The following is a 24,622-nucleotide window of genomic DNA, read 5'->3' as shown; positions in this document are numbered from 1 at the left end:
TTAGGCACCAAGGTAAGCCCTACAGTAATCTGACGGTATTAGGCACCAAGGTAAGCCCTACAGTAGTCTGAAGGTATTAGGCACCAAGGTAAGCCCTACAGTAGTCTGAAGGTATTAGGCACCAAGGTAAGCCCTACAGTAATCTGACGGTATTAGGCACCAAGGTAAGCCCTACAGTAGTCTGAAGGTATTAGGCACCAAGGTAAGCCATACAGTAATCTGACGGTATTAGGCACCAAGGTAAGCCCTACAGTAGTCTGAAGGTATTGGGCACCAAGGTAAGCCCTACATTAGTCTGAAGGTATTAGGCACCAAGGTAAGCCCTACAGTAGTCTGAAGGTATTAGGCACCAAGGTAAGCCCTACAGTAGTCTGAAGGTATTAGGCACCAAGGTAAGCCCTACAGTAGTCTGACGGTATTAGGCACCAAGGTAAGCCCTACAGTAGTCTGAAGGTATTAGGCTCCAAGGTAAGCCCTACATTAGTCTGAAGGTATTAGGCACCAAGGTAAGCCCTACAGTAGTCTGAAGGTATTAGGCACCAAGGTAAGCCCTACAGTAGTCTGAAGGTATTAGGCACCAAGGTAAGCCCTACAGTAATCTGACGGTATTAGGCACCAAGGTAAGCCCTACAGTAGTCTGAAGGTATTAGGCACCAAGGTAAGCCCTACAGTAGTCTGAAGGTATTAGGCACCAAGGTAAGCCCTACAGTAATCTGACGGTATTAGGCACCAAGGTAAGCCCTACAGTAGTCTGAAGGTATTAGGCACCAAGGTAAGCCCTACAGTAATCTGACGGTATTAGGCACCAAGGTAAGCCCTACAGTAGTCTGAAGGTATTGGGCACCAAGGTAAGCCCTACATTAGTCTGAAGGTATTAGGCACCAAGGTAAGCCCTACAGTAGTCTGAAGGTATTAGGCACCAAGGTAAGCCCTACAGTAGTCTGAAGGTATTAGGCACCAAGGTAAGCCCTACAGTAGTCTGACGGTATTAGGCACCAAGGTAAGCCCTACAGTAGTCTGAAGGTATTAGACTCCAAGGTAAGCCCTACAGTAGTCTGAAGGTATTAGGCACCAAGGTAAGCCCTACAGTAGTCTGAAGGTATTAGGCACCAAGGTAAGCCCTACAGTAGTCTGAAGGTATTAGGCACCAAGGTAAGCCCTACAGTAGTCTGAAGGTATTAGGCTCCAAGGTAAGCCCTACAGTAGTCTGAAGGTATTAGGCACCAAGGTAAGCCCTACAGTAGTCTGAAGGTATTAGGCACCAAGGTAAGCCCTACAGTAGTCTGAAGGTATTAGGCACCAAGGTAAGCCCTACAGTAGTCTGAAGGTATTAGGCACCAAGGTAAGCCCTACAGTAGTCTGAAGGTATTAGGCACCAAGGTAAGCCCTACAGTAGTCTGAAGGTATTAGGCACCAAGGTAAGCACTACAGAAGTCTGAAGGTATTAGGCACCAAGGTAAGCCCTACAGTAGTCTGAAGGTATTAGGCACCAAGGTAAGCACTACAGAAGTCTGAAGGTCCGGAGAGAAAAAACATCCAACACCGACAGTGAACACAAAATAATCCCGCACAAACCCCAGCGGGCCTAACAGGCTTACATAGACCAGAAATCAAGAAACACAAAATAAACAAGTTGCAAGGTGCAACTAATAAGACTAAACCAACAGACAAGGGAGAAAGGGATCGGTGGTAAGTAGGCGGGTGACGACGACCGTCGAGCGCCGCCCAAACAGGCAGGGGAGCCACCCTCGGCGGGAGTCGTGACAGATGGGCTATTGTTACTGCCCTGCTGAGAGGAGGGGCTACTGTTACTGCCCTGCTGAGAGGAGGTGCTACTGTTGCTGCCCTGCTGAGAGGAGGGGCTACTGTTACTGCCCTGCTGAGAGGAGGGGCTACTGTTACTGCCCTGCTGAGAGGAGGTGCTACTGTTACTGCCCTGCTGAGAGGATGGGCTACTGTTACTGCCCTGCGTAGAGGAGGTGCTACTGTTACTGCCCTGTGTAGAGGAGGTGCTACTGTTACTGCCCTGTGTAGAGGAGGTGCTACTGTTACTGCCCTGCGGAGAGGAGGTGCTGCTGTTACTGCCCTGCGTAGAGGAAGTGCTGCTGTTACTGTCCTGTGCAAAGGATGTGCTACTGGTACTACTCTGCTGAGAGGAGATGCTACTGTTACTGCCCTGTGTAGAGGAGGTGCTACTGTTACTCTCCTGCATAGAAGAGGTGCTACTGTTACTGCCCTGCTGAGAGGAGGTGCTACTTTTACTGGCCTGCTGAGAGGAGGTGCTGCTGTTTCTGCCCTGCGGAGAGGATGTGCTGCTGTTACTGGCCTGCTGAGAGGAGGTGCTGCTGTTACTGCCCTGCTGAGAGGAGCTGCTACTCTTACTGCCCTGCTGAGAGGAGGTGCTACTGTTACTGCCCTGCGTAGAGGAGGTGCTACTGTTACTGCCCTGTGTAGAGGAGGTGCTACTGTTACTGCCCTGCGGAGAGGAGGTGCTGCTGTTACTGCCCTGCGTAGAGGAGGTGCTGCTGTTACTGCCCTGCGTAGAGGAGGGGCTACTGTTACTGCCCTGCTGAGAGGAGGTGCTACTGTTACTGCCCTGCGGAGAGGATGTGCTGCTGTTACTGGCCTGCTGAGAGGAGGTGCTACTGTTACTGCCCTGCTGAGAGGAGGTGCTACTGTTACTGCCCTTTTGAGAAGAGGTGCTGCTGATACTGCCCTGCTGAGAGGAGGTGCTGCTGTTACTGCCCTGCGTAGAGGAGGGGCTACTGTTACTGCCCTGCTGAGAGGAGGTGCTACTGTTACTGCCCTTTTGAGAAGAGGTGCTGCTGATACTGCCCTGCTGAGAGGAGGTGCTGCTGTTTCTGCCCTGCGGAGAGGATGTGCTGCTGTTACTGGCCTGCTGAGAGGAGGTGCTACTGTTACTGCCCTGCTTGGAGGAGGTGCAATTCTTACTACCCTGAGTAGAGGCAGTGTTACTGTTACTGCGCTGCTGAGAGGAAGTGCAACTGTTACTGTCCTTTTGAGAGGAGGTGCTGCTTGTACTGCCCTGCTGAGAGGAGGTGCTGCTGTTACTGTCCTTTTGAGAGGAGGTGCTGCTTGTACTGCCCTGCTGAGCAGAGCTGCTGCTGTTACTGCCCTTTTGAGAGGAGGTGCTACTGTTACTGCCCTGCTGAGAGGAGGTGCTACTGTTACTGCCCTTTTGAGAGGAGGTGCTGCTGATACTGCCCTACTGAAAGGAGTTGCTGCTGTTACTGCCCTGCTGAGAGGAGGTGCTACTGTTACTGCCCTTTTGAGAGGAGGTGCTACTGTTACTGCCCTTTTGAGAGGAGGTGCTGCTGTTACTGGCCTGCTGAGAGGAGGTGCTGTTGTTACTGCCCTATTGAGAGGAGGTGCTGCTGTTACTGGCCTGCTGAGAGGAGGTGCTGCTGTTACTGGCCTGCTGAGAGGAGGTGCTACTGTTACTGGCCTGCTGAGAGGAGGTGCTGCTGTTACTGGCCTGCTGAGAGGAGGTGCTGCTGTTACTGGCCTGCTGAGAGGAGGTGCTGCTGTTACTGGCCTGCTGAGAGGAGGTGCTGTTGTTACTGGCCTGCTGAGAGGAGGTGCTGCTGTTACTGGCCTGGTGAGAGGATGTGCTGCTGTTACTGGCCTGCTGAGAGGAGGTGCTACTGTTACTGGCCTGCTGAGAGGAGGTGCTGCTGTTACTGGCCTGCTGAGAGGAGGTGCTGCTGTTTCTGCCCTGCTGAGAGGAGGTGCTGCTGTTACTGGCCTGCTGAGAGGATGTGCTGCTGTTACTGGCCTGCTGAGAGGAGGTGCTACTCTTACTGCCCTGCTGAGAGGAGGTGCTACTGTTACTGCCCTGTGTAGAGGAGGTGCTACTGTTACTGCCCTGCGGAGAGGAGGTGCTGCTGTTACTGCCCTGCGTAGAGGAAGTGCTGCTGTTACTGTCCTGTGCAAAGGATGTGCTACTGGTACTACTCTGCTGAGAGGAGATGCTACTGTTACTGCCCTGCTGAGAGGAGGTGCTACTGTTACTGCCCTGCTGAGAGGAGGTGCTACTTTTACTGCCCTGCTGAGAGGAGGTGCTACTGTTACTGCCCTTTTGAGAGGAGGTGCTACTGTTACTGCCCTGCTTGGAGGAGGTGCAATTCTTACTACCCTGCGTAGAGGCAGTGTTACTGTTACTGCGCTGCTGAGAGGAAGTGCAACTGTTACTGTCCTTTTGAGAGGAGGTGCTGCTTGTACTGCCCTGCTGAGAGGAGGTGCTGCTGTTACTGTCCTTTTGAGAGGAGGTGCTGCTTGTACTGCCCTGCTGAGAAGAGCTGCTGCTGTTACTGCCCTTTTGAGAGGAGGTGCTACTGTTACTGCCCTGCTGAGAGGAGGTGCTACTGTTACTACCCTTTTGAGAGGAGGTGCTGCTGATACTGCCCTACTGAAAGGAGTTGCTGCTGTTACTGCCCTGCTGAGAGGAGGTGCTACTGTTACTGCCCTTTTGAGAGGAGGTGCTACTGTTACTGCCCTTTTGAGAGGAGGTGCTGCTGTTACTGGCCTGCTGAGAGGAGGTGCTGTTGTTACTGCCCTATTGAGAGGAGGTGCTGCTGTTACTGGCCTGCTGAGAGGAGGTGCTGCTGTTACTGGCCTGCTGAGAGGAGGTGCTACTGTTACTGGCCTGCTGAGAGGAGGTGCTGCTGTTACTGGCCTGCTGAGAGGAGGTGCTGCTGTTACTGGCCTGCTGAGAGGAGGTGCTGCTGTTACTGGCCTGCTGAGAGGAGGTGCTGTTGTTACTGGCCTGCTGAGAGGAGGTGCTGCTGTTACTGGCCTGGTGAGAGGATGTGCTGCTGTTACTGGCCTGCTGAGAGGAGGTGCTACTGTTACTGGCCTGCTGAGAGGAGGTGCTGCTGTTTCTGCCCTGCGGAGAGGATGTGCTGCTGTTACTGGCCTGCTGAGAGGATTTGCTGCTGTTACTGGCCTGCTGAGAGGAGGTGCTACTCTTACTGCCCTGCTGAGAGGAGGTGCTACTGTTACTGCCCTGCGTAGAGGAGGTGCTACTGTTACTGCCCTGTGTAGAGGAGGTGCTACTGTTACTGCCCTGCGGAGAGGAGGTGCTGCTGTTACTGCCCTGCGTAGAGGAGGTGCTGCTGTTACTGTCCTGTGCAAAGGATGTGCTACTGGTACTACTCTGCTGAGAGGAGATGCTACTGTTACTGCCCTGCTGAGAGGAGGTGCTACTGTTACTCTCCTGCATAGAAGAGGTGCTACTGTTACTGCCCTGCTGAGAGGAGGTGCTACTTTTACTGCCCTGCTGAGAGGAGGTGCTACTGTTACTGCCCTTTTGAGAGGAGGTGCTACTGTTACTGCCCTGCTTGGAGGAGGTGCAATTCTTACTACCCTGCGTAGAGGCAGTGTTACTGTTACTGCGCTGCTGAGAGGAAGTGCAACTGTTACTGTCCTTTTGAGAGGAGGTGCTGCTTGTACTGCCCTGCTGAGAGGAGGTGCTGCTGTTACTGTCCTTTTGAGAGGAGGTGCTGCTTGTACTGCCCTGCTGAGAAGAGCTGCTGCTGTTACTGCCCTTTTGAGAGGAGGTGCTACTGTCACTGCCCTGCTGAGAGGAGGTGCTACTGTTACTGCCCTGCTGAGAGGAGGTGCTACTGTTACTGCCCTTTTGAGAGGAGGTGCTACTGTTACTGCCCTTTTGAGAGGAGGTGCTGCTGTTACTGGCCTGCTGAGAGGAGGTGCTGTTGGTACTGCCCTATTGAGAGGAGGTGCTGCTGTTACTGGCCTGCTGAGAGGAGGTGCTGCTGTTACTGGCCTGCTGAGAGGAGGTGCTACTGTTACTGGCCTGCTGAGAGGAGGTGTTGCTGTTACTGGCCTGCTGAGAGGAGGTGCTGCTGTTACTGGCCTGCTGAGAGGAGGTGCTGCTGTTACTGGCCTGCTGAGAGGAGGTGCTGTTGTTACTGGCCTGCTGAGAGGAGGTGCTGCTGTTACTGGCCTGGTGAGAGGATGTGCTGCTGTTACTGGCCTGCTGAGAGGAGGTGCTACTGTTACTGGCCTGCTGAGAGGAGGTGCTGCTGTTACTGGCCTGCTGAGAGGAGGTGCTGCTGTTTCTGCCCTGCGGAGAGGATGTGCTGCTGTTACTGGCCTGCTGAGAGGAGGTGCTACTGTTACTGGCCTGCTTTCTTTCTTCCTCCTTACTACCTGTTGGATTGGGTATGATCTGTTTCCCAAATGGAACCCTATGCTCTACTTACTGTACAACCTTTGGGAGTAGTGCACTATATAGGGAATAGGGTATCATTTGGAAGACAACCCTGGTATTTAAAGTGGGTACTGTTTGTGACTGTACCTTCGCTCTGATGTAAATGTCACAGTTCAGAATTACATTGGACGGGTTCCTCTCCTTCCTCTACCATCCTGTCATCCACACACACACACACACACACACACACACACACACACACACACACACACACACACACACACACACACACACACACACACACACACACACACACACACACACACACACACACACACACACACACACACACACACACACACACACACACACACACACACACATTGCCCTTATGTCACCACTAGAAGCCCGGGCTCTTCTCTTCTCGATCAACTAAGCTTTGAAATATTTGTTTTATTCACTCACGTCATTCGCTTTCTTGTTGTACTGTATCTATGCAAACAAGCCACTAATCAGAAAATCTGAGTCATGCAAAACATATAAACCGACAGCTTGTGCCTAGTGGACTGCAGGGAGAGAGAGACAGTTACTCTTTGGCTCTCTCACAGTGGTAAGTTTGCTCACTGTTTCTACCAGCTCTCACAGTCTCACGTCACAATTAGACGTTCATCCATGTTTCTCCAACGTCACATTTTCAAAGTTGTTCCAAACGTCACATTTTGTGTTTAAGGTTAGCGGTTAAGTTTAGGCATCAACTCCAAATGTCCATGTAATCTACTGACGTCCTCAAAATAGATGGAAGTTGAGTACTGACATGTATCACGGGTGACCTGGCTGGTTAGACTACAGACCGTTTGCTTTTAGACAGAACCAGGAACCGGACTGTGTGGCTGTCAGAGCATTCATCAAATACCATGAGAATGACAAACAATAGACCTACCTACTTACCCTAATGCCGCCTTTTTTGTGATAGGGCTTACTAAATCTTGACTCAACACTTTGTCGGCTCTTTGAGTGTTGAAGTCCAACCAGGTGTATTGCTGGAAGACCAGGTTCACATGGCCTAATGGTTCAACTAGGATTAAGGGATAATCCACCCTAGAAATGAAATGTGACGTCAACTTTACCTTTTTCAAACACAACTTTCTTGTTGTCTGCTTGTTTTAGTCAATTACAAAACTACATTTAAGAAAAGTACAACATGTCTAAAGATGACTTTTCAACATTGCCTCTCCCTAGCGTTCTCACTACTTAGAAAAATGTAATACTGTAGTGTCCTGAATGCCCCTATTCATGATGGTGCTAGCAGCCACGTGAGTGAGTGCTAACTAGCTACCGACCAGAACATTAGGCTAGCCAAGACCAACAACACAAACAAACTCTAATGCTACAAGTAAGGAGTGGAGTTATAAACAGACTATACTACACACGTTAAAAGTCTCACCTGTGATTAAATGTTTAGCACACACATAGCTACGTGTAGCCTACGTAGACACCGGGTCCCCAATATTTCTCACTCTCCCATGACGAACAGCCTGAAGCCACAGGGCTCTGCATTTCGAACAGTGGGTTGGGAATTTTGACCTGGTTACATGTACATTGAACAACATAACAGCTTTTCAGCATGTTTTGTTTTCTGAATAACAAAAAATCGATTAAGGAATTTGTCTCTTTTAAACTTGGGGTCAAATTAATCCTTTTTTTTTTCACGTGCTGAATACAACAGCAGGGGTACGGGGTACAATGGGAAAGAATGTTTGTTTATCCCAATTTGTGGGTGGGGAATTCCTTATTATTACGTAAATCTTGACTCTAAGTATAGGGGATAACAAACTATAACATTTCATAACAATTACCTGCACTCCAGATCACCCAATAAGACAATACATCCATCTGTCTACATCGTCATGACAAAATATACATTTTGTTCAAATGTACACAGTGTGCCATTAGAATAATATCCTTTCTTCCTTCAACTACCATGGTGCAAAGCAGTTTTCTCTCTCATCTTCCTACTTGCAGGCTCGCAGGGCCCTAACACATTAACATAGCAACTTGACCAATAGCTTTGAGCTAGAATGGACATCTCTACCAGGTTGAACATGTTGACATTGTAACTTCTTAATAAATGATAGTGCACTTTGTTTCAGGGATTGTACAACTCGCTAACTACTTCACATGCTGATACTGACTTTGGTATTCTTTTGTGTAGCTACGTTTTTCCAGCTGGCCAGACAGCCTTTATAGAGAGTGCATTGCATTGTGGGTTTTGTAGTCTACTTTAGTTCTGCAGATTTCCACAAAAATGTTCACATGTTTCTTCCTAACTTATTATATTGACGTTTATAAACTGGGTGGTTCGATCCCTGAATGCTAATTGGCTGAAAGCCGTGGTATATCAGACCGTATACCATGGGTATGAGAAAACATTTATTTTTTTACTTTATGTTGGTAACCAGTTTGTAATAGCAATAAGGCACCTCAGGGTTTGTGATATACGGCCAATATACCACGGCTAAGGGCTGTGTCCTAGCACTCCGCGTTGTCGTGCGTAAGAACAGCCCTTAGCCGTGGTATATCTGCCATATACCACACCCCCTCGGGTCTTACTGCTTAAATAAACCACATATGTTGTTTTCACATATTTACGTTATTTAACAATGTAAATCATAGAAATGTGTGGTTTTGAGTGTATTTTTCCTTTAAGGTAATTGAGTTTGTGTCACAAATCACAATCTATTCTGTATACAGGGCACTTTTCACCCCTTTTTCTCTCTAATTTCATGGTATCCAATTGGTAGTTACAGTCTTGTCTCATCACTGTAACTCCCGTACGGACTCGGGAGAGGCGAAGGTCGAGAGCCGTGCGTCCCCCGAAACACAACCCATCCAAGCCGCACTGCTTCTTGGTTAACCCGGAAGCCAGCCACGCCAATGTGTGGAAGGAAACACCATACACCTGGCAATCGTGTCAGCGTGCACTGCACACGGCCCGCCACAGGAGTCGCTGGTGCGCGATGGGAGAAGGATATCCCTGCCAGCCAAACCCTCCCCTAACCCGGACGACGCTGGGACAATTGTGCGCTGCCCCATGGGTCTCCCGGTTACGGCCAGGCTGCGACAGAGCCTGGAATCATACCCAGAATTTCTAGTGGCACAGCTAGCACTGCGATGCAGTGCCTTAAACCACCGCGCCACTCAGGAGGCCAAGTCCACTTCTTCTGACCAGGGCCTAAGGAATAGGGGGACATTTGGGACGCAGACAAATCTGCTAGACAGAAGGTCAATGTCCAGGATATTACGGTACGTATTGTGTCTATACAGATAAGGTTTAGCTTTGATCAGATGTTCATGTTTAGAGAGTTTATATTGAATGTGTTTAGAGATCGCTGTGTAATGGGTCATGTGTACTGGGGCACACTGTAGCAAAACTCTGTAACTCTAGTATGTGTACGTGCAACAGGAAACAGACAGGGGCTTGAAACCTGAGGCTGCTCTACCTGCAGCTTCTTGCTCTCTGAGAGATAGAGGGAGAGAGAGAGAGAGAGAGAGAGAGAGAGAGAGAGAGAGAGAGAGAGAGAGAGAGAGAGAGAGAGAGAGAGAGAGAGAGAGAGAGAGAGAGAGAGAGAGAGAGAGAGAGAGAGAGAGAGAGAGAGAGAGAGAGAGAGAGAGAGAGAGAGAGGAAGGGTGCCAAGGAAAGCCTGTAAGGACAGAGGGAGAGGGGGAGAGGGGGGAGAGAGGGTGGGCCAGAGATGGAAGGATAAAAAGAGATAGAGAGAGGGGGGAGAGAGGGAGATCACGAGGTGGAGAGAAGAGGAGGGTGAGAAAGAGAGAGATGGGTGGAGGGAGGGAAAAAGAGAGGTGTAGAGACAATCACAGATAGATAAAGAAAGAGACAGACAGAAAGTGCGGTGGAGAGAGGGAGGGAGAGACAGATAGAGACAGAGAGAGTGATCCTAAACGGGGGGGGTGGAATTATCCTCTGACACAGGCCTGTCAGCACTCCTAGCAGTCACCTCAGAGCTCTGTCATCCCCATGGCGACGACGGAATGTTTTCTTTAATAATAGGCAACTTGGAACCCTGCGTGTGTCCCCGCACACAGATATTCTTACTCATGCTATACCAACACCTGTCAAAAGAAGTGCTCCCCTCAGATCTTGACGAGGAAGACTGCTACTGCTAGGAAATCCTTAGGCTGGGCGTACGCACACACAACTGCACACACAAACTCACGAGCACACACGGAAATCTATGAACACACACACACACACACACACACACACACACACACACACACACACACACACACACACACACACACACACACACACACACACACACACACACACACACACACACACACACACACACACACACACACACACACACACACACACACACACACACACGTGCGCCCTGACAGATCGGAAGACTTAATTCCTCAAAAAGAAGCCTGAAGCAAAAGAAAGTTTGACAACAAATCTATCTCTCTGACAAAACAGCTGACATCTGGACTTAGGAACTCAGTGGAAGAATGTGAAAGGAACAAATTCGAGGTTATTGTTCATAGAGGGATGTTAGGACTGAGAGAGATTGTAGGGGCCAGTATGTGATGTAATCTATCTCCACTGTCTGATGATATCTCACCTCTGAGTGTCTCTGCACTGTGTGAATGTGGAGGAGGAAGAAGGTGCTTTGGTTCTGTCTCGTTGACGTTCCGCCATTACAGAAGAGCGAGGCTGGCTTGTTGACAACATGGGCAGGGACGGAGGAAGCTTGGAGGAGGCACGAGGAGGACCAGACGAGGCCTCAAGGAGCTAGATCTTTGTCCTCTACCCTGTTATTTTGACATATGGAGATATTGACAACCACTCTCCTTTCTGATACGTATGGTTTAACTCTGACTTGAATATTATTGTGAGACCCCGGAGGCAATGCCATGATCTGTATAGGGATAATGAGATATCAATTTAATTCAAAGTCATCCTCCCAACTCTCCTTGAAATGAACCAGGCCTACACCACATCATGAGAATAATTGTGTGAAATGTACTGTACCAGAGCACCACAATAGCCCTTGCAGCATTTTCCCAGAATCGTATAATTATAATGTCTATTCACATGTCATTGTGGCTTAAATCCTCTTAATAAAGACCAAGTACAGAATGTGCTCATTATAGCAGTAATGGATACGAGGCGTTGTATCTCCAGTTCCTTAATGCTATTGTTACCTATGGGAGAGACACCATATCCCAAAGTGCTTGGCAGCGCTAACGCTAGCTAGCCGGGGCTAGTCAGGCTCTGCGGTCTGTGTCTTTGTCACTCACCTGGTTGGCTGGTGGGAAGAAAATGGCTGACAATTGGACGAGGGCTGGGGCAGCATCCTGGCAAGCAGGTACAGTAGGACACGTGATACCATGGGAATCTCAGAGGATCTGGGAAATTAAGGGCAATTGTTTTGTTGTGCATATTACTGTGAGAGTTTCTCCGGTGGGAAAGAGATCATGTTTGCTTTCTGCTTGGTAAATGACAGAGATCACTCTGTCACTATTTTACACAGGCAGTAGGTAGCCTAGCGATTAGAGCATTTTTGCCAGTATGTCACGCTCTGACCTTAGAGATCCTTATTTATTCTCTATGTTTGGTTGGGTCAGGGTGTGACTCGGGTGGGAAAATCTATGCTTTCTATTTCTTTGTTGTTTTGCCGAGTGTGGTTCTCAATCAGAGGCAGCTGTCTATCGTTGTCTCAGATTGGAGATCATATATAAGTTGTGATTTTCCGTTTGGGTTTTGTGGGGTGTTATTTTCTGTTTAGTGTCTGTGCCTGACGGAACTGTTCACTTTCGTTTTTGGATTTGTTATTTTTGTTTGAGTGTTTCTTGTAAATAAATGATCATGAACACTTTCCACGCTGCGCTTTGGTCCACTCTTCCTTCCACCGACGATGAGCGTTACACAGTAACTAAAACGTCACTAGTTTGACTCCCCGAGCCGACAATGGGGGAAAAAATCTGTTGATGTGCCCTTGGGCAAGGCTGTTAGCCCTAATTGTTCAAGGGTTGTTGTTGCTCAAGGCAGACCCTGCCTGTGACCCCATTCTCTCAGGGTGTCTCAGGGAGAGGGGGATCTGGGGGGAAAAATAGATTTACAATCTAAACATGCATTTTAATACACACTTGTACATGTGTGAAATAGGACAAATATAAACACCCACCAAACTCTTGTTATTTTGTGTAACCAAAGTGACCAGTGAAAGTTCCATATAAGTAATATGTCTCCATTGGTGACATGTTCCTAATATGTCATTACATGGTTAAATGCCATTATTTGGACATATTCTAAAGAGACTATGTTGTCTCAATTTCAACTAATTGAACTTGTTTTTAATGATATATCCAAATTGTCCTAACGTTTTCCCCTTGTCTGCTCCTGCAGTTCCAGTGACATACTGTATGTACAGTGTGATTTTACATGAGCAGGCTTGACTTTCTGAGAATGGCCCATGATGATGTGAATCCACTGTACTATTTACAGAGAGGGGTAACTTGACAGAGAAATCAACTTGACAGAGAAATCAATGCTGCCTGCATCACTAATACCAGAAACTCCATACTGCATTTACTTACATGCCACGGTAACTATCGACTTATCTTGCCAAAACTATCGTATGGGGTGAAAACACATAATACTGAAAACTTGACAAAGATTCATGAAAGGGTAGGAATAGAGATGTTTTTTTTATGACAGTAAAATTCAAAGATTATATTTTTCTTATTGTATTTCTCTGACTGTGGGTGTAGCTTTGTGTTTCACCCACATACTCACATTCTGAAAATGTATTGTGTTTTTAAATGTGCCATGGCCTGGCTGTTTGACAGGGTGGTGTAGGGTGAAGCTGTGCCTAGACGCTGATCTTGGGTCAGTTTAGCATTTTCCCCACTATTGGTTAAGGGTAGGATTAGGGGAGGGAAAGCTGATCTTATATCTGCACCAGGGGAGGCTGGTGGAGGAGCTATAGGAAGACAGGCTCATTGTAATGGCTGGAATGGAATAAATGGAATTGGTATCAAACACATATATGGAAACCACATGTTTGACTCTGTTCCATTAATTCAATTCCAGTCATTACAACAAGCCCACTCCTCCCACCAGCCTCCTCTGATCTGCACCTAGAGTAAACTTCACATCGAAGCATGACAGGACAGTGGAGATGAGACATGTTTAATATAAAAGTAACCTGATATTAATTTTTATTTTTATATTTGCCCCCCAAATTGCCCTAGGCCATGAAATGTTAGATTGTGTAGAGAGAGAGAGAGGAGAGAAGAGAGAAAGACAGAGAGGAGGGAGGGAGAGAGAGGAGAGAGAGAGAGAGAGTAGGGAGATAGTGAGAAAGAGGAGAGAGAGAGAGGAGAGAGAGAAGAGAGAGAGACAGAGAGAGAGGAGGGAGGGAGAGAGAGGAGAGGAGAGAGGGGAAAGAGAGAGTAGAGCAATAGAGAGAGAGAGAGAAGAGAGAGGAGAGAGGAGAGAGGAGAGAGGAGAGAGGAGAGAAAGACAGACAGAGAGGAGAGAGAGAGAGAGAAGAGAATAGAGAGAGAGTGAGAGAGAGAGGAGAGAGAAAGGATAGAGAGAAAGAGAGAGAAAAAGAGAGAGTGGAGGGAGGGAGAGAGAGCGATAGAGGGGAGAGAGAGTATAGAGAGCGGAGGGAGAGACAGATAGAGAGAGAGAGAGGAGGGAGAGACAGAGGGAGAGGGAGAGGTAGAGAGAGATGAGGGAGAGACAGAGAGAGAGAGAGGAGGGAGTGAGAGAGAGAGAGACAGATAAAGAGTGGAGGGAGAGAGAGAGAGAGAGGGGGGGAGAGAGAGAGAGAGAGAGAGAGAGAGAGAGAGAGAGAGAGGGAGGGAGGGAGAGAGAGAGAGAGAGAGAGAAAGAGAGAGAGAGAGAATCACCAAGAATTGGGCCCTGACTGTAAATCTCTGTATTTTGATTTTATTTGTTATTTTATTTCACCTTTATTTAACCAGGTAAGCTAGTTGAGAACAAGTTATCATTAACAACTGCGACCTGGCCAAGATTAAGCAAAGCAGTGTGACACAAACAACAACACAGAGTTACACATGGAATAAACAAGCGTACATTCAATAACACAATAGAAAAAAAAGAAAGTCTATATACACTGTGTGCAAATGGCGCGCGGAGGTAAGGCAATAAATAGGCCATAGTAGTGAGGTAATTACAGTTTAGAAAATTAACACTGGAGTGATAGATGAGCAGATGATGATGTGCAAATAGAAATACTGGTGTGCAAAAGAGCAGAAAAGTAAATAAAACAATATGGGGATGAGGTAGGTAGATTGGATGGGCTATGTACAGCTGCAGCGATCGGTTAGCTGCTCGGATAGCTGATGTTTAAAGTTAGTGAGGGAAACATTAGTCTCCAGCTTCAGCGATTTTTGCAATTCATTCCAGTCATTGGCAACAGAGAACTGGAAGGAAAGACGACCAAAGCAGGTGTTGGCTTTGGGGATGACCAGTGAGATATACCTCCTGGAGCGTGTGCTACGGGTGGGTGTTGTTATCGTGACCAGTGAGCTGAGATAAGGCGGAGCTTTACCTAGCAAAGACTTATAGATGACCTGGAGCCAGTGGGTCTGGCAACGAATATGTAGCGAGGGCCAGCCGACTAGAGCATACAGGTCGCAGTGGTGGGTGGTATATGGGGCTTTGGTGACAAAACGGATGGCACTGTGCTAGACTGCATCTAGTTTGCTGAGTAGAGTATTGGAAGATATTTTGTAAATGACATCGCCGAAGTCGAGGATCGGTAAGATAGTCAGATTTACCAGGGTATGTTTGGCGGCGTGAGTGAAGGAGGCTTTGTTGCGAAATAGGAAGCCGATTCTAGATTTAATTTTGGATTGGAGATGTTTAATATGAGTCTGGAAGGAGAGTTTACAGTCTAGCCAGACACCTAGGTATTTATAGTTGTCCACATATTCTAAGTCAGAACCGTCCAGAGTAGTGATGCTAGTCGGGCGGGCAGGTGCGGTGCGGACAGTAAGCTGGGCCTGGGTCTCTGTTCACAAACACACCGTACAGAGCCCCAGGACAGCAACACAATCAGGTGTTGAAACAACGAAAAGATTATTACTTTACACATTGGGAAGAATTAACAAAATAACAGAGGCAACTAGAATGCTATTTGGCCCTGAACAGAGAGTACACAGTGGCTGAATACCTGACCACTGTGACTGACCCAAAATTAAGGAAAGCTTTGACTATGTACAGACTCAGTGAGCATGGCCTTGCTATTGAGAAAGGCTGCCGTTGGCAGACCTGGCTCTCAAGAGATGACAGGCTATGTGCACACTGCCCACACAATGAGGTGTAAACCAAGCTGCACTTCCTAACCTCCTGCCAAACGTATGACCATACTAGAGACACATATTTCCCTCAGATTACATAGATCCACAAATCATTCGTAAAACAAACCCAGTTTTGATAAGCTCCCATATCTACTGGGTGAAGTACTGGTTGAAATACCAGTAGATATGGGCCATCACAGCAGCAAGATCACAGCAGCAAGATCACAGCAGCAAGATCACAGCAGCAAGATTTGTGACCTGTTGCCACTAGAAACACCATTGTAAATATTACACATATTTATGTTTATTTCTTTCATTACAACACTGTATATAGACATGATATTACATTTTGAATGTCTTTATTATTTTGGAACTTCTGTGAGTGTAATGTTTACTGTTCATTTTTATTGTTTATTTCACTTTTGTTTAGGAATTATCCTAAACAAGAATTATCTACTTCACGAGAGAATTATCTACTTCACGTGCATTGCCAATGTTAACATTTGTTTCCCATGCCAATAAAGCCCTTAAATTGAATTGAATTGAGAATGCGAGAGACATGAGAGAAAGAGGAGAGAGAGCGATTGAAAGAGAGAGAGAGATTGAGAGAGAGCGAGAGAGAGAGAGAGAGAGTGTACTCTACATCTGTGTGTCTGTGTGTTTCTGTTTGTCCACACATCCACCACCAACTACATCAGTGAACGTGATAGAAACTCTTCCACGCAGCAGAAGGCCAACAGCAGGTCCATCCTCTCCATCCTCTCCATGAATAGTTAGCATGCAGACCTTATAGCCTCATTATGTGTCCTCCATTGACCAATGATGGTCAGCAATCAGGCAGGGCCTGTAGTAAGTTAGCAAGCAGGCAGGCAGGGGGCAGGGCCTGTAGTAAGTTAGCAGGAATGCAGGCAGGCAGCAGGGCCTGTAGTAAGTTAGCAGGAATGCAGACAGGCAGCAGGGCCTGTAGTAAGTTAGCAGGAATGCAGACAGGCAGCAGGGCCTGTAGTAAGTTAGCAGGAATGCAGACAGGCAGCAGGGCCTGTAGTAAGTTAGCAGGAATGCAGACAGGCAGCAGGGCCTGTAGTAAGTTAGCAGGAAGGCAGACAGGCAGCAGGGCCTGTAGTAAGTTAGCAGGAATGCAGACAGGCAGCAGGGCCTGTAGTAAGTTAGCAGGAATGCAGACAGGCAGCAGGGCCTGTAGTAAGTTAGCAGGAAGGCAGACAGGCAGCAGGGCCTGTAGTAAGTTAGCAGGCAGAAAGGCAGCAGGGCCTGTAGTAAGTTAGCAGGAATGCAGACAGGCAGCAGGGCCTGTAGTAAGTTAGCAGGAAGGCAGACAGGCAGCAGGGCCTGTAGTAAGTTAGCAGGAAGGCAGACAGGCAGCAGGGCCTGTAGTAAGTTAGCAGGAATGCAGACAGGCAGCAGGGCCTGTAGTAAGTTAGCAGGCAGGCAGACAGGCAGCAGGGCCTGTAGTAAGTTAGCAGGAAGGCAGACAGGCAGCAGGGCCTGTAGTAAGTTAGCAGGAATGCAGAAAGGCGGCAGGGCCTGTAGTAAGTTAGCAGGAATGCAGACAGGCAGCAGGGCCTGTAGTAAGTTAGCAAGCAGGCAGGCAGGCGGCAGGGCCTGTAGTAAGTTAGCAGGAAGGCAGACAGGCAGCAGGGCCTGTAGTAAGTTAGCAGGAATGCAGACAGGCAGCAGGGCCTGTAGTAAGTTAGCAGGCAGGCAGACAGGCAGCAGGGCCTGTAGTAAGTTAGCAAGCAGAAAGGCAGCAGGGCCTGTAGTAAGTTAGCAGGCAGAAAGGCAGTAGGGCGTGTAGTAAGTTAGCAGGCAGAAAGGCAGTAGGGCCTGTAGTAAGTTAGCAAGCAGGCAGGCAGGCAGCAGGGCCTGTAGTAAGTTAGCAGGAAGGCAGACAGGCAGCAGGGCCTGTAGTAAGTTAGCAGGAAGGCAGACAGGCAGCAGGGCCTGTAGTAAGTTAGCAAGCAGAAAGGCAGCAGGGCCTGTAGTAAGTTAGCAGGCAGAAAGGCAGTAGGGCGTGTAGTAAGTTAGCAGGCAGAAAGGCAGTAGGGCCTGTAGTAAGTTAGCAAGCAGAAAGGCAGTAGGGCCTGTAGTAAGTTAGCAGGCAGACAGGCAGCAGGCCCTGTAGTAAGTTAGCAGGCAGGCAGACAGGCAGCAGGGCCTGTAGTAAGTTAGCAGGAAGGCAGACAGGCAGCAGGGCCTGTAGTAAGTTAGCAGGAATGCAGAAAGGCAGCAGGGCCTGTAGTAAGTTAGCAGGAATGCAGACAGGCAGCAGGGCCTGTAGTAAGTTAGCAAGCAGGCAGGCAGGCGGCAGGGCCTGTAGTAAGTTAGCAGGAAGGCAGACAGGCAGCAGGGCCTGTAGTAAGTTAGCAGGAATGCAGACAGGCAGCAGGGCCTGTAGTAAGTTAGCAGGCAGGCAGACAGGCAGCAGGGCCTGTAGTAAGTTAGCAAGCAGAAAGGCAGCAGGGCCTGTAGTAAGTTAGCAGGCAGAAAGGCAGTAGGGCGTGTAGTAAGTTAGCAGGCAGAAAGGCAGTAGGGCCTGTAGTAAGTTAGCAAGCAGGCAGGCAGGCAGCAGGGCCTGTAGTAAGTTAGCAGGAAGGCAGACAGGCAGCAGGGCCTGTAGTAAGTTAGCAGGAAGGCAGACAGGCAGCAGGGCCTGTAGTAAGTTAGCAAGCAGAAAGGCAGCAGGGCCTGTAGTAAGTTAGCAGGCAGAAAGGCAGTAGGGCGTGTAGTAAGTTAGCAGGCAGAAAGGCAGTAGGGCCTGTAGTAAGTTAGCAAGCAGAAAGGCAGTAGGGCCTGTAGTAAGTTAGCAGGCAGGCAGGCAGCAGGGCCTGTAGTAAGTTAGCAGGCAGGCAGGCAGCAGGGCCTGTAGTAAGTTAGCAGGCAGAAAGGCAGTAGGGCCTGTAGTAAGTTAGCAGGCAGAAAGGCAGTAGGGCCTGTAGTAAGTTAGCAGGCAGAAAGGCAGTAGGGCCTGAAGTAAGTTATCAGGCAGAAAGGCAGTAGGGCGTGTAGTAAGTTATCAGGCAGAAAGGCAGTAGGGCCTGTAGTAAGTTATCAGGCAGAAAGGCAATAGGGCCTGTAGTAAGTTATCAGGCAGAAAGGCAGTAGGGTCTGTAGTAAGTTATCAGGCAGAAAGGCAGCAGGGCCTGTAGTAAGTTATCAGGCAGAAAGGCAGTAGGGCCTGTAGTAAGTTATCAGGCAGAAAGGCAGTAGGGCCTGTAGTAAGTTATCAGGCAGAAAGGCAGCAGGGCCTGTAGTAAGTTATCAGGCAGAAAGGCAGTAGGGCCTGAAGTAAGTTATCAGGCAGAAAGGCAGCAGGGCCTGTAGTAAGTTATCAGGCAGAAAGGCAGTAGGGCCTGTAGTAAGTTATCAGGCAGAAAGGCAGCAGGGCCTGTAGTAAGTTATCAGGCAGAAAGGCAGCAGGGCCTGTAGTAAGTTATCAGGCAGAAAGGCAGTAGGGCCTGTAGTAAGTTATCAGGCAGAAAGGCAGTAGGGCCTGTAGTAAGTTATCAGGCAGAAAGGCAGCAGGGCCTGTAGTAAGTTATCAGGCAGAAAGGCAGTAGGGCCTGTAGTAAGTTATCAGGCAGAAAGGCAGTAGGGCCTGTAGTAAGTTATCAGGCAGAAAGGCAGTAGGGCCTGAAGTAAGTTATCAGGCAGAAAGGCAGTAGGGCCTGAAGTAAGTTATCAGGCAGAAAGGCAGTAGGGCCTGTAGTAAGTTATCAGGCAGAAAGGCAGTAGGGCCTGTAGTAAGTTATCAGGCAGAAAGGCAGTAGGGCGTGTAGTAAGTTATCAGGCAGAAAGGCAGTAGGGCCTGTAGTAAGTTATCAGGCAGAAAGGCAGCAGGGCCTGTAGTAAGTTATCAGGCAGAAAGGCAGTAGGGCCTGTAGTAAGTTATCAGGCAGAAAGGCAGTAGGGCCTGTAGTAAGTTATCAGGCAGAAAGGCAGTAGGGCCTGAAGTAAGTTATCAGGCAGAAAGGCAGCAGGGCCTGAAGTAAGTTATCAGGCAGAAAGGCAGTAGGGCCTGTAGTAAGTTATCAGGCAGAAAGGCAGTAGGGCCTGTAGTAAGTTATCAGGCAGAAAGGCAGTAGGGCGTGTAGTAAGTTATCAGGCAGAAAGGCAGTAGGGCGTGTAGTAAGTTATCAGGCAGAAAGGCAGTAGGGCCTGTAGTAAGTTATCAGGCAGAAAGGCAATAGGGCCTGTAGTAAGTTATCAGGCAGAAAGGCAGTAGGGTCTGTAGTAAGTTATCAGGCAGAAAGGCAGCAGGGCCTGTAGTAAGTTATCAGGCAGAAAGGCAGTAGGGCCTGTAGTAAGTTATCAGGCAGAAAGGCAGTAGGGCCTGTAGTAAGTTATCAGGCAGAAAGGCAGCAGGGCCTGTAGTAAGTTATCAGGCAGAAAGGCAGTAGGGCCTGAAGTAAGTTATCAGGCAGAAAGGCAGCAGGGCCTGTAGTAAGTTATCAGGCAGAAAGGCAGTAGGGCCTGTAGTAAGTTATCAGGCAGAAAGGCAGCAGGGCCTGTAGTAAGTTATCAGGCAGAAAGGCAGCAGGGCCTGTAGTAAGTTATCAGGCAGAAAGGCAGTAGGGCCTGTAGTAAGTTATCAGGCAGAAAGGCAGTAGGGCCTGTAGTAAGTTATCAGGCAGAAAGGCAGCAGGGCCTGTAGTAAGTTATCAGGCAGAAAGGCAGTAGGGCCTGTAGTAAGTTATCAGGCAGAAAGGCAGTAGGGCCTGTAGTAAGTTATCAGGCAGAAAGGCAGTAGGGCCTGAAGTAAGTTATCAGGCAGAAAGGCAGCAGGGCCTGAAGTAAGTTATCAGGCAGAAAGGCAGTAGGGCCTGTAGTAAGTTATCAGGCAGAAAGGCAGTAGGGCCTGTAGTAAGTTATCAGGCAGAAAGGCAGTAGGGCGTGTAGTAAGTTATCAGGCAGAAAGGCAGTAGGGCCTGTAGTAAGTTATCAGGCAGAAAGGCAGCAGGGCCTGTAGTAAGTTATCAGGCAGAAAGGCAGTAGGGCCTGTAGTAAGTTATCAGGCAGAAAGGCAGTAGGGCCTGTAGTAAGTTATCAGGCAGAAAGGCAGTAGGGCCTGAAGTAAGTTATCAGGCAGAAAGGCAGCAGGGCCTGAAGTAAGTTATCAGGCAGAAAGGCAGTAGGGCCTGTAGTAAGTTATCAGGCAGAAAGGCAGTAGGGTCTGTAGTAAGTTATCAGGCAGAAAGGCAGTAGGGCGTGTAGTAAGTTATCAGGCAGAAAGGCAGTAGGGCGTGTAGTAAGTTATCAGGCAGAAAGGCAGTAGGGCCTGTAGTAAGTTATCAGGCAGAAAGGCTGTAGGGCCTGTAGTAAGTTAGCAAGCAGGCAGGCAGGCAGCAGGGCCTGTAGTAAGTTAGCAGGCAGGCAGACAGGCAGCAGGGCCTGTAGTAAGTTAGCAGGCAGAAAGGCAGCAGGGCCTGTAGTAAGTTAGCAGGCAGGCAGACAGGCAGCAGGGCCTGTAGTAAGTTATCAGGCAGAAAGGCAGCAGGGCCTGTAGTAAGTTAGCAGGCAGGCAGACAGGCAGCAGGGCCTGTAGTAAGTTAGCAGGCAGAAAGGCAGTAGGGCCTGTAGTAAGTTATCAGGCAGAAAGGCAGCAGGGCCTGTAGTAAGTTATCAGGCAGAAAGGCAGTAGGGCGTGTAGTAAGTTATCAGGCAGAAAGGCAGTAGGGCCTGAAGTAGGTTAGCAGGCAGAAAGGCAGTAGGGCCTGAAGTAAGTTATCAGGCAGTAGGGCCTGAAGTAAGTTATCAGGCAGAAAGGCAGTAGGGCCTGTAGTAAGTTAGCAGGCAGAAAGGCAGCAGGGCCTGTAGTAAGTTAGCATGCAGAAAGGCAGTAGGGCCTGTAGTAAGTTAGTACTGTACTGTAGGTGAGTAATGACGGCAGGCCCTCTCAGGGAGTAAGCATTACCTTTAGAATCCATGCAGTTTGTCATCATTTGAGGCAGAGCTCAGGACTGATCCTGTATTTGCCCCGAGTCCATCTAACAAAGACCAGACTATCCCAGTTAATCTGATTCAAAGCAATTTGTTCAATTATATGGAGGCTGGAAAGTGGAAACTGATCTCCGACTTGAGACTTGGGTTCCATTGCATCCAGGAATAATGCTATTGGAAAGTTAGCTTGGGTTCTGAGAGAGAGAGAGAGAGAGAGAGAGAGAGAGAGAGAGAGAGAGAGAGAGAGAGAGAGAGAGAGAGAGAGAGAGAGAGAGAGAGAGAGAGAGAGAGAGAGAGAGAGAGAGAGAGAGAGAGAGAGAGAGAGAGAGAGAGAGAGAGAGAGAGAGAGAGAGAGAGAGAGAGAGAGAGAGAGAGAGAGAGAGAGAGAGAGAGAGAGAGAGAGAGAGAGAGAGAGAGAGAGAGAGAGAGAGAGAGAGAGAGAGAGAGAGAGAGAGAGAGAGAGAAAAAAAAAGAGAAAAAGGACATGTGGGTCGGGGGACGTAGATGACATAGGGGTGTTGTAGGGTGTCTTAAGGATCCAGGGGCCTCCCTAGATGGTTTGTGTTTCCGTAGCGCCCTGCGGAGCGTGCCTGGGCAGAAAACAGGTACATCTGCCAACCGTAGTCATTGACGACAGCCAGGGCGGTTGCAGAGAAATGTATAATGTTCACACATGCAGCGACTGTAACCAGTGTCCAAGAACACCAATTAGGCCCATTTGAGATATTGTAGTCGAGACAAAGAGAGTTATTTTCCATCTGTTTCGTGTCCATTTCCCTTTTTCTCTCCATAAAAGTAATAAAAAGAGAAAAAATGGTTGTATTTAGTGATTGGATTTGGAATCATCTCAACTAGGGTCTTCAGCGGTGCAGAGTGTACTGTACAACAAGGCTTTATAACAGGATAAGGGGGTTTCCCCTATTGTTACATCCTTTAACAACATGATTTGATTAATTATCCTAATGCTGTTGGTAGACATATTATATTTCACAGGAACATTTCTGTCATTTAGCAGACGCTCTTATCCAGAGCGACTTAGTGCATTCATCTTAAGATAGCTAGTTGAGACAACCACACATCACAGTCATAGTACGCACATTTTTCCTCAATACAGAAGTTATCAAGTGCAAACTTTTTTTATGGTGGGAAGAAGACTGAGATGTCTTATTGAAGATATTGTTATACTGTTACTGAATTAATTTCACTCAGCATTTAACGTCATCAGGATATTGAACAAGACTCTCTTAGATCCTCTGGTTCACATTGCCAGTGACTCAAATCCAATTTTTGTTGCATATCTGATTCAAATCTGTTATTTTTCCTGCAGTCTGAACAGCCAAAAGACACATCGTATCGGATATTTCAAACCACCCTCGTAGGATACAAATCTGATACCTGGCCATGCGACTTGTGTCTGAACGGTCAAATCAGATTTATACTGTTATTTGGCATATCTTGTTGCTTGCTAGCTGCTATGTTTACAGTTTGACAAGAACATGATGTGGTAGCTAACTAGCTTGTTAATTGTTTACAATCAATTAGTGAATGTGATAGAAAGCCAAATAGCAACATAGCTAGCTAGTTGACTGCTGTGACTAGACAAAAATGACTAGTTTTGAAAGTTGGATCAACTTATTCTTTGAGACTTTATAAGTGTTCTTACACTAGGATTTTGAACGTTCAAAGCAACTGGGAAACGTCCATAGCAGACATTGTTGTCACCTCAGCTTGCTACATCACTTCTGAGTGATAGGAAGCATGAGCACCACCGCCAATCAGACTACACCACTGCAACACACCTGCCGTTACTATGACAACTAGTGTAGCCATGTCAGCTAATGACTGCTGTCTCAAACCACACAAATCCAATTTGGTCATTTGTAACTTGTTGTTTGGACAGTATCCAAAACCAAACTGATGTGAGCTTTAAGGCCTGCAGTGTGAACAAGGCTGATTTGAGCTTTAAGGCCTGCAGTGAGAACAAGGCTGATTTGAGCTTTAAGGCCTGCAGTGTGAACAAGGCTGATTTGAGCTTTAAGGCCTGCAGTGTGAACAAGGCTGATTTGAGCTTTAAGGCCTGCAGTGTGAACAAGGCTGATTTGAGCTTTAAGGCCTGCAGTGTGAACAAGGCTGATTTGAGCGTTAAGGCCTGCAGTGTGAACAAGGCTGATTTGAGCTTTAAGACCTGCAGTGTGAACAAGGCTGATTTGAGCTTTAAGCCTTTAAGGCCTGCAGTGTGAACAAGGCTTTTGACTCTTGAAATCATGTTGTGAATTCCCCTGTTATTCCCCTTGTATTCTCCTATTAGGTCAGCACAGTAGAAGAAGTGATGCGTGTCAGAAATGAAATGTCAGCACGACGTCACAATGATTTCAGCACAAAGTCACGTTTCTACTTCGAGGGTTCAATGACCTTCTTCTGTGTGATCATGGAGAGCACACTCCTTGAGACGGCATAGTGTGACATCACTGTCAGCGCTGGGACAGAGTGCGGTCGGACGTACAGTTTCACTTCCCTGTCTGTCTCATGGGGAGGATGTTAACGGGGCTGATCACTAAATACAGTAACTGTGTCTTCAATCTTCCCTGTCTGTCTCCCTGTCTTTTTCTGTCTCCCTGTCTTTTTCCTGGTGATTTATCTTTACTGCCTGTGAATTAAAATGTGCAGCCAGATTATCGTTCTGTGCTTTAGCTCCAATAATAAGTACCACAGTCAATCATTGAGTAGGGACGTGGTCATTGTGTGACGTTTGGAAGTAGTGTTTGTGGTGTTCATGTTCCCTTTTCTCTGGAGCAGCTGTGTGCTGATACTGTGGTGGATTCCCCTTGACCAGGTGAAGGGCCTTGCTGACACTCAGCTTGGTACTGTATCTCTGGAGCAGCTGTGAGCTGATACTGTGGTGGATTCCTCTTGACCAGGTGAAGGGCCTTGCTGACACTCTCAGCTTGGTACTGTATCTCTGGAGCAGCTGTGAGCTGATACTGTGGTGGATTCCCCTTGACCAGGTGAAGGGCCTTGCTGACACTCTCAGCTTGGTACTGTATCTCTGGAGCAGCTGTGTGCTGATACTGTGGTGGATTCCTCTTGACCAGGTGAAGGGCCTTGCTG

General features: G+C 48.1%; 1 protein-coding gene across 1 annotated transcript; it reads right to left on the bottom strand.

The window, feature by feature from the left end:
- Window positions 1–1,482: 1,482 nt before the first annotated feature.
- Window positions 1,483–7,750, bottom strand: LOC139558967 (mucin-22-like). The gene is made up of 6 exons (XM_071374558.1): window positions 7,711–7,750; window positions 5,927–6,192; window positions 4,757–5,746; window positions 3,557–4,366; window positions 1,666–3,226; window positions 1,483–1,511 (listed from the first exon to the last, which is right to left on the bottom strand). Exons 1-6 carry the CDS (start codon window positions 7,748–7,750, stop codon window positions 1,483–1,485), a joined length of 3,696 nt encoding a protein of 1,231 aa, XP_071230659.1.
- Between the last annotated feature and the right edge of the window lie 16,872 nt (window positions 7,751–24,622).

Source organism: Salvelinus alpinus, chromosome 1 (genome assembly GCF_045679555.1).
Source record: "Salvelinus alpinus chromosome 1, SLU_Salpinus.1, whole genome shotgun sequence".
In the NCBI taxonomy this organism is placed as follows: Eukaryota; Metazoa; Chordata; class Actinopteri; order Salmoniformes; family Salmonidae; genus Salvelinus; species Salvelinus alpinus.
This window is presented reverse-complemented; position numbering and strand designations above follow the sequence as displayed.